General features: G+C 58.5%; 1 protein-coding gene across 1 annotated transcript; it reads left to right on the forward strand.

The window, feature by feature from the left end:
- The first annotated feature begins 793 nt into the window (after positions 1-793).
- Positions 794-5,345, forward strand: LOC133346131 (homeobox protein Hox-A11-like). The gene is made up of 2 exons (XM_061557568.1): positions 794-1,864; positions 5,107-5,345. The coding sequence occupies exons 1-2, from the start codon at positions 1,096-1,098 to the stop codon at positions 5,343-5,345; spliced, it is 1,008 nt and encodes a 335-aa protein (XP_061413552.1). The 5' UTR covers positions 794-1,095.
- The last annotated feature ends 3,914 nt before the right edge of the window (positions 5,346-9,259 follow it).

A 9,259-nucleotide genomic window follows, 5' to 3' on the forward strand; every position in this document is an offset into this window, starting at 1 on the left:
AGTTGTATCAACTGTGTTGTATCAGCTGCGTTGCATCAACTGCGTTGCATCAACTGCGTTGCATCAACTGCGTTGTATCAGCTGAGTTGCATCAACTGCGTTGCATCAACTGCGTTGCATCGGCAGTGTTGCATCGTCAGTGTTGTATCAACTGCGTTGCATCAACTGTGTTGTACCGTCTATGCTGTACCGTCTGTATCGCGTCGCCTCTCTGCTTGAGGCTTGCAGCGCTCCAGCTCAAAAACACCGCGCGGGGTTGCAGGTTGCAGGCGACAACAGCAGCAGTGAGAGCAGCACGCAGCCCGCTCTGCCGCGGTCACGAAGACGACGACGACGACGCGCAAGGCCGCCCCGTGGGGTGCCTGGCGAGGATGAGACGCGGCCACTGCTCTCTGCGTGCGCCGAGGAAGACTCCCAAGTGGCCTCAAGTCGACGCCATTAGCTCGTTAGGAGATGTGATGATGAAGACGAAGACGAAATCTCGATACTGTATGGATGTATAGAAAAACCCCAGTGTTCTCGCATTTAATTTTCATTATAGGAGCCAGTCCGGGCTATTGGTCTCGAGCCGTCACTCAGGTGTGCACACCTGAGCTTGCTCCGGGGGGGTTTGGGGGGGGGGGCAGGCACGGGGGGGGGGGGGTGCTGGTGGTGTTGGTGTAAAGGGGCGCGGCGCAGGCGAGGAGGAGGAGGGGGGGGGGGCTGTTCCAGGGTGATCGCGGCGCGCGTCGCAGCAGCTTCGCGGCCAAGCGGCTCCTCGTGGCCCCGGGGAGGGAGGCGGGGCGCGTGCCCCGCTCCCCGCTCCTCGGGGGTCCAACGAGAGGAGCAGTCGCCCCGCGCGCGCGCACGGCGGACGGGCGGACGCACGGAGTCAGTCGCTTTCGTGCTGCGCCGCGCGTCTCCGCTCCCGTGTCCCGGGGCAAAGTAAACAAGGCGTGTGTTGCGCTCACTGTATTTCATGCCCACAAAAATTGATGTTTTCCTTATTTATGCGGTCACGTGACGCGGCCGTGTAACCCTGCGCGCCGTCGTGGATCATCGCGCTCCGCGGCTCTCGGCTGCTCCAGTGTTGCGCGCGGCCGGCATGGGCACAGGATGTACAGCTCCATGAGCCTCTCCCGCCCGCTGCCGCGCTTCCACAAGGACGGCATGACCGACTTCGGCGACGCCGCCGCCTCGTTCGCCACGGCCAACGGCTTCCTGCCCAGCTGCGCCTACTACGTGCCCGGCAGGGACTTCTCCGGTGTTCAGACCTCGTTCCTGCAGCCCCCTCCTCATCCTCATCCTCCTCATCCTCATCCTCCTCCTCCACCTCCGCCGCAGGGCTCGGGGCCGCACGTCTTCACGCAGAGTCCCATCCCCGCGGGGTCCGTGTGCCGAGGCGGGGAGCCGGGCCCCACGTCGCTGCGCCAGTACCCGAGCAAGTGGCACGCTGGGGCCGCCGCCGCCGCCGCCGCCAACCTGGGCGCGTGCTGCGGCGGCGACTCTTCGGCCGCCTACCGCGACTGCCTGTCGGCAGCCATGCTCATGAAGAGCGGAGAGACGGCGGCTTATAGCCAGGCGCGTTACGGGAGCGCCAACACCTCGTATAATTTTTACGGCGGCAAGGTCGGCAGAACGGGCGTGCTGCCCCAGGCCTTCGATCAGTTCCTGCTGGAGAATTCGTCGGAGGGCGGCGACGTTGCTGCCGGAGCGAAGAAGCGCGGCGAGAAATCGGAGCAGCAGCAGCAGCGGCAGCAGCAGCAGCCCAAGGCGACCGAGTCTCCCAGGGACGCGGACGCCGCCGAGGCGAGGGCGGGAGACGCGGAGTCGTCGTGCGGCGGCGGTGGCGGTGGAGGAGCCGAGAAGGCGGGCGGCAGCTCCGGTACGGGACGCGCCGCGGGCTTCATCACGCGCGCACGGCTCGCTCGACACCGCGTGCGCGCGCGGATTGCCGCGCACACACCGCTCGCTCCACACGTGTACACACACACACCGCATGTGTACACACACACACACACAACGCCCCATACGTACACACACACACACCGCCCCACACGTGTACACACTCACGGCTCGCTCCACACGTGTACACACACACACACACACCGCTCCACACGTGTACACACACACACCGCTCGCTCCACACGTGTACACACACACCGCTCCACGCGTGTACACACACACACCGCCCCACACGTGCACACACACTCACACACCACTCCACACGTGTACACACACACACACCGCTCGCTCCACACGTGTACACACTCACACACCGCTCCACACGTGTACACACTCACACACCGCTCCACACGTGTACACACTCACACAACGCTCGCTCCACACGTGTACACACACACCGCCCCACACGTGTACACACTCACGGCTCGCTCCACACGTGTACACACACACACCGTCCCACACGTGCACACACACTCACACACCACTCCACACGTGTACACACACACACCGCTCGCTCCACACGTGTACACACACACACCGCCCCACACGTGTACACACACACACCGCTCGTTCCACACGTGTACACACACTCACACACCGCTCTCTCCACACGTGCACACACACACACCGCCCCACACGTGTACACACACACACTACTCGCTACACATGTGTACACACACGCACCGCCCCACACGTGTACACACACACACCGTTCGCCCCACACGTGTACACACACACCGTTCGCCTCACACGTGTACACACACACCGCTCTCTCCACACGTGTACACACACATACACCGCCCCACACGTGTACACACACACACCGTTCGCCCCACACGTGTACACACACACCGCTCGCTCCACACGTGTACACACACACACACCTTTCGCTCCACACGTATACACACACACCGCCCCACACGTGTACACACACACACCTTTCGCTCCACACGTGTACACACACACACACCTTTCGCTCCACACGTGTGCAGCCACACACCGCCCCACACGTGTACACACACACACCTTTCGCACCACACGTGTACACACACCCACCGCTCGCTCGACGCGTGTACACACACACACACCGCTCCACGCGTGTACACACACACACCGCACGTGTACACATTCACACCGCACCACACGTATACACACTCACACACACCGCTCGCCCCACACGTGTACACACACACACCGCTCCACACGTGTACACACACCGCTCGCTCCACACGTGTACACACACACACACCGCTCCACACGTGTACACACACACACACACACCGCTCCACACGTGTACACACTCACACACACCACTCGCTACACACGTGTACACACACACCCGCCCCACACGTGTACACACACACACCGCTCCACACGTGTACACACACACACCGCTCCACACGTGTACACACACACACACACCGCTCCACACGTGTACACACTCACACACACCACTCGCTACACACGTGTACACACACATCCGCCCCACACGTGTACACACACACTACTCGCTACACACGTGTACACACTCACACATCGCTCCACACGTGTACACACACACACCGCCCCACACGTGTACACACACACACCGCCCCACACGTGTACACACACTCACACACTGCTCGCTCCGCACGTGTACACACACACACACACAGACACGTGTACACACACACACACACACCGCACGTGTACACACACACATCGCTCGCCCCACACGTGCACACACACACACACCGCTCCACACGTGCACACACTCACACACCGCTCCACACGTGTACACACACACCGCCCCACACGTGTACACACACACACCGCCCCACACGTGTACACACACTCACACACTGCTCGCTCCGCACGTGTACACACACACACAGACACGTGTACACACACACACACACCGCACGTGTACACACACACATCGCTCGCCCCACACGTGCACACACACACACACCGCTCCACACGTGCACACACTCACACACCGCTCCACACGTGTACACACACACACACCGCCCCACACGTGTACACACACACACACCGCTCCGCACGTGTACACACACACACTACTCGCTGCACACGTGTACACACACTCACATCGCTCCACACGTGTACACACACACCGCTCCACACGTGTACACACTCACACACACCGCTCGCTCCACACGTGCACACACACACTCACACACACACCGCACGTGTACACTCACACACACCGCTCTCTCCACACGTGTACACACACACACACCGCTCGCTCCGCACGTGTACACTCACACACACTCACACACACACCGCACGTGTACACTCACACACACCGCTCTCTCCACACGTGTACACTCACACACACACCGCCCCACACGTGTACACACACTCACACACTGCTCTCTCCACACGTGTAAACACACACACCGCTCTCTCCACACGCGCACGGCGTGTTTATTGGACAGAGGCTCGGCTCCCCACGCGGTTTGCCCTACGCGATCTCCCCGTTCTGCCCGCCACGGCCACGGCCGCCCATGCCGAGGGGTCGATGGGGCGGGATGAGACGGGGAAAGAGGACGAGAGAGAGGGAGAGGGGAGCGAGCGAGCGAGAGAGAGAAAAAAATATACCTCGCTAACTTTATTTGGCCTGTAAATACGTTTATACGAAATTATGTTGTAAAATGTTAACAATGCCGCCATTGACCAGTATATAAAACGCAGTTATAGATATAATAAAATGCTTTACAGTCGCTGGAAGTGTAAAGTAAAAAAAAAATCTAAAAGACGCGAGCACACGCCTATTCAATAATATTATACAATAAATTACAGCGGGATTATACACTGCGAATTCTAGTTAAATTATACGGTGCCTGGTTTTAAATGTATACAACCCCGATCATGGCGATGTTACACGGGCCCCTTGCTCCGTGTTTACACGCTCAACCGTTCTCCGCGTAGGGGTCAAGATTTATGGAATAGCCACGCATTAGCGCTTTGCATTCGTCCACTTCACACACACACACACGCGCATTTAATATCATATGAAAGCTCCCAATCTTAACGCGGGCTCACGGGGCGGGGAGGAGGGCCTGGATGGATGGATGGAGGGGGTGGCCGCTTGCTCGCTTGCACGCCGAAGCACATCTAATGCAGACGCCCTCCTCCTCCCCCCCGTGTCTTGTTAAGGCGCAGCTGTCCAGCGGAGCCGCAAGAAACGCTGCCCCTACACCAAGTTCCAGATCCGCGAGCTCGAGCGAGAGTTCTTCTTCAACGTCTACATCAACAAGGAGAAGCGACTGCAGCTCTCGCGCCTGCTCAACCTCACCGACCGACAGGTCAAGATCTGGTTCCAGAACCGGCGGATGAAGGAGAAGAAACTGAATCGAGATCGCCTTCACTACTACACGGCCACGCATCTCTTCTGAGACGTGGCAGAGGACTGGGGCGAGGGTGGGGGGGGGTTCGGAGGAGGATCGTGGGGGTGGGTGGGGGGCTGAAGGGGGTGAGTCGGGAAGAGTTGACACCGCTACCTCGTGAGCTGCAGCCACAGGGAATGAGACGCGAGGTCTGGAAGAGCCATTGCACAGCATATCATGAGTGAGCCGTCCTTGTCTGCTGCGTATATATATAGATATAACCTTTCTCTTTTACCTTACATCAACGCAAATTAATAACGGTTATTGGTGTGTATATACGAATTCAATGTGGTGGAGGGGGCGGGCGGGGGGGGGGGGTGGTTAATGTAATCCGTATACGATGTGTGTGCTGCTGGGTGGGAGTGTACGCTCTTGTAAAGTGATCATGGACACTGAACGCGGACACTCTTTTACTTTGTTGAAAACCAAATATAATTGAGTGGGAACTGTAAACTTCCAACGATTATTTGATCCGGAGGCGCTTCTTGAGGAACTCGTGTATAGTGGTTTTATGCATTTGTAGCTCTCACTTTTTAGCCTGTACATCGAAAAAGGTAAAATCAATGGTCCGGAAATTGTACAAATTCGCATTTTAATTGGTCTCCGAACGCGGATGTAAGTTGTCCCTTTTTGCCGTCTTTTGTAATCGTGTTACGCTCTTTACACATTATAATATATGTCGCCCATATCCACGAGACTTTTGAGAAAAATATTAATCTTAATAACAAATAAACCGAACATTGGTAAAAGCAAGCGCGCGCTGCGAATGTGGTTTTATTTGTTCATTGCCCCCCCACCCACCCAACTCACCCCCCCCCCCCGCGAGACTCGGGGTGAGTTAACACGCGCACAAACTTGACGACGGGACACGCCGAAGCCATCGCTCTAGACGATTGACGTCGATTTCCGAACCCTCGTATCGATTAACCTCGAGGACACTGTGGCGGTCGTCGATTGATCTGCCGCCGAGGAATCCCAACCGCGCAGCGCCGCACGACGGCAGCGCGCTGGGAAGTGCGACGCCACCCGGAACGGAGAGAAAAGTTCGCGGTCCGCGACATGGGAATCGCCGAGGATTGAATCGCTCGTCCCATCTCGCTCGTCCCATCATCTCGCTCGTCCCATCATCTCGCTGGTCCCATCATCTGGCTCGTCCATATCGCTGGTCCCATCATCTCGCTCGTCCCATCTCGTCCCATCTCGCCCGTCCCATCTCGCTCATCTCGCACAGGCGCACCGGGACCCAGTTCAGACAATCGTCACTGGTGTTGGTGGCCGTGAGCGGTACTCGAACTCGGGTGGCCGGGTTCGTAGCGCAGCGAGGTAACCGCAAAAATACCACTCACCCCCCCCTCCCCTCCCCGAAAGACATAGATCCCTCGTATAACCTTGACAAACTGGTGGGGGCTGAGTGCTGTTAGCGAGCACCTATGGGATGCCCTGTGCGGCACACGAGGGGGTGTGTGGGCCAGCCACCATCGTGGCGATGTTTACAAACCAGCGCCGGCTACTCACTCGAGGCTGAGTCGACCTAGGGGAGGCCCCAGGGCCGTTTCAGATAATCGTCGCTGGCGTTGGCCGTGAGTGGGAATCGAACTCGAGTCGCCGGGTTCTTTCGCGCAACGGGCTAACCACTACACCACCGCTCCCCATCATATACACACACACGTGTATATACTGCGCGCGTTTATATATATACATACATCATGCAGTACCCGAAGTATACTCAACTGCATGATTGCGCACGACGTTAATAATGATGATGTGCGCTCGTACTTGTGCGTGCATGCAGATCGCCTACTGAGCGACGTTTGTAGCTGCACGGGTGTGTACCTACATCGGCTATCAAGGCGATGCAATGTCCGTGTGCCGGTGGCGAGAAGACGCGACGTGGATTTCCGAGTGCATCATTTTTTTGTTGTTCTGCATCACCCCCCACGGCAATACATTTGGATTTTAGCGATAAATCTACGCCTGTAGAACTTCTTTCGCACCGTACGTAGCCAACGCAGCCAACCCGTGCTAATCGGAGGTGGGGCATACTTAGGTCTGCGACATCCCTCACATTCACAAAACCTACACATATACGGTGCATTGTAATCTACATGTAACAAGTACAATAGGGCATGGATTCATCACATGGACTGCATCAGTATTCATACATGTGTGTAGACATTTATAATTATTAATAAGTATGACATGCACTTCGCGTGTATGTCTGCGTACGGGTTTTGTCAAATACAAAGCTTCCCCTGCATAGGCCTAACGGACTGTTGGGGCAAGTGCTTTTTTAGCGAGCACACCTACGCAGTACACACACACACATTTATACATGTATTTACATTTCGTGAATGTGAATGCGTGCATCTCTCTGTGTGTGTGTGTGTACGCACACAGTCGCATCGGAGTTAAAACTGCAAGATATATGTTGCAATCCTGGCCGCACCGCGCGTAACCAATTCACAACGTGCAAAGCCTTTCCGCCTTAATCGCTCCCCCTCCCTACCACCCCGTTTCCTATCCGACGGCTCGTGACCGCAACGGTCTCTCGATATTTTTGCGACAGCGTCCATAAGGGGCGGGGGGGGGGAGGGGGGTGCGCACCGTCACAACGCGTGGCTGACGGATCGCTACTAAAGACAAAGTCGAAGGATCTCCCAGCGCGTAGCCTGTAACGGGCTGTTCGGGCCAAGCGCTGTTGTAGTGACGAGCTGCAGCTATGAAGGCTACCCGCACCGTGGCACACGAGGGGTGGGTGGATGGCCAGCAACCACGCCCGGCCGCCTTTGTCGTCTCCCCCCCCACCCGTCCGCCAGCCCGAGCGGCGATGTTTACACACCGCACCGGGTACTCATTTGAGGCCGAGTCGACCTAGGGGAGGCCCAGGACCGGTGCAGATTAATCGTCACCGGCGTTGGCCGTGAGCGGGAATCGAACTCGGGGGTCGCCGTTGTTCGTAGCGCAGCGTCGCGCTAACCATTGCACCACCGCTCCCCAATCACCACCACCGCGGCCTCTTGCTGACACGTCGTCGGTGCTACGAGAGCGAGCGGCGCGCTTAGCAAGCAACACGTTGTGCGTGTGTGCGTGTGTGTGTGTGTGCGGGTGTGCGTGTGTGTGCGTGCGTGCGCGTGTGTGTGTGCGTGCGTGTGTGCGCGTGTGCGCGTGTGTGCGTGTGTGCGTGTGCGCGCGTGTGTGTGTGCGTGCGTGTGTGTGTGCGCGTGTGCGTGTGTGCGCGCGTGTGTGCGCGCGCGCGTGCGTGAGCCTTCACGCCACAACAAGGATAATCGCGCCCAATGGTCGCGTGGTTATAAATGATGGATGCTAATGCGCATCCACTTAGGCGCACGCACTAACTCAGCCTCGGGCAGAAACAGGCTCCCCGCGCGAGAATCCGCTGGACGCCGCGCGAGCGCGCACGAGACGGCAACACGGATGGTGTGACGCCTCTTCCTCTTCCTCTTCGTCCTCCTCCTCCTCCTCTCGCCCCGTGCAGCAGCCGAGGCCTCGCCACACGCGGACGGCCGCGCGCGACCCCCCAGGCGGGAGCCGAAGCCGACCCCGGCGTTGGACCGTGGGCCGCTCAGGGCGAGGCGAGCTCGCTCCCCCGAGAGAACCACGGGCCGCTTAATCACGAGCCCCCCCCCCCAGTCCCACACTGCCCGCCGGCTCCCCTCCACCACGGAAACTACCCCCTTAGCCGCCCCTTAGCGCTCGACCGAGCCCGTCGAGGCGCGGCAGAAGCGAAGCGAAGCTGACAGCGGCGCGGGGCTGTTGGAGCCATCAATCGTGGGTCGTCCTTACGCCGGGTGTCCAAACGCAATGGCTGCAGAAGGTGTGGGGGGGGGGGGGCAGAGGGTGGGGGGGGCAACATTTTTTGTCGGCACGATCGCCGCTGCTTCATATCGCTGCGCCGTCGTCAT

Source organism: Lethenteron reissneri, chromosome 23 (assembly GCF_015708825.2).
Source record: "Lethenteron reissneri isolate LAM-NWPU_2019-01 chromosome 23, ASM1570882v1, whole genome shotgun sequence".
In the NCBI taxonomy this organism is placed as follows: Eukaryota; Metazoa; Chordata; class Hyperoartia; order Petromyzontiformes; family Petromyzontidae; genus Lethenteron; species Lethenteron reissneri.

What these genes read in the sequence shown, in the direction of transcription:
- LOC133346131 (XM_061557568.1), top strand. Translation starts at nt 1,096, where the DNA reads ATGTACAGCTCCATGAGCCTCTCCCGCCCGCTGCCGCGCTTCCACAAG. An exon ending in GAAGGCGGGCGGCAGCTCCG is followed by an intron (nt 1,865 to 5,106) that starts GTACGGGACGCG and finishes TGTCTTGTTAAG; the next exon opens with GCGCAGCTGTCCAGCGGAGC.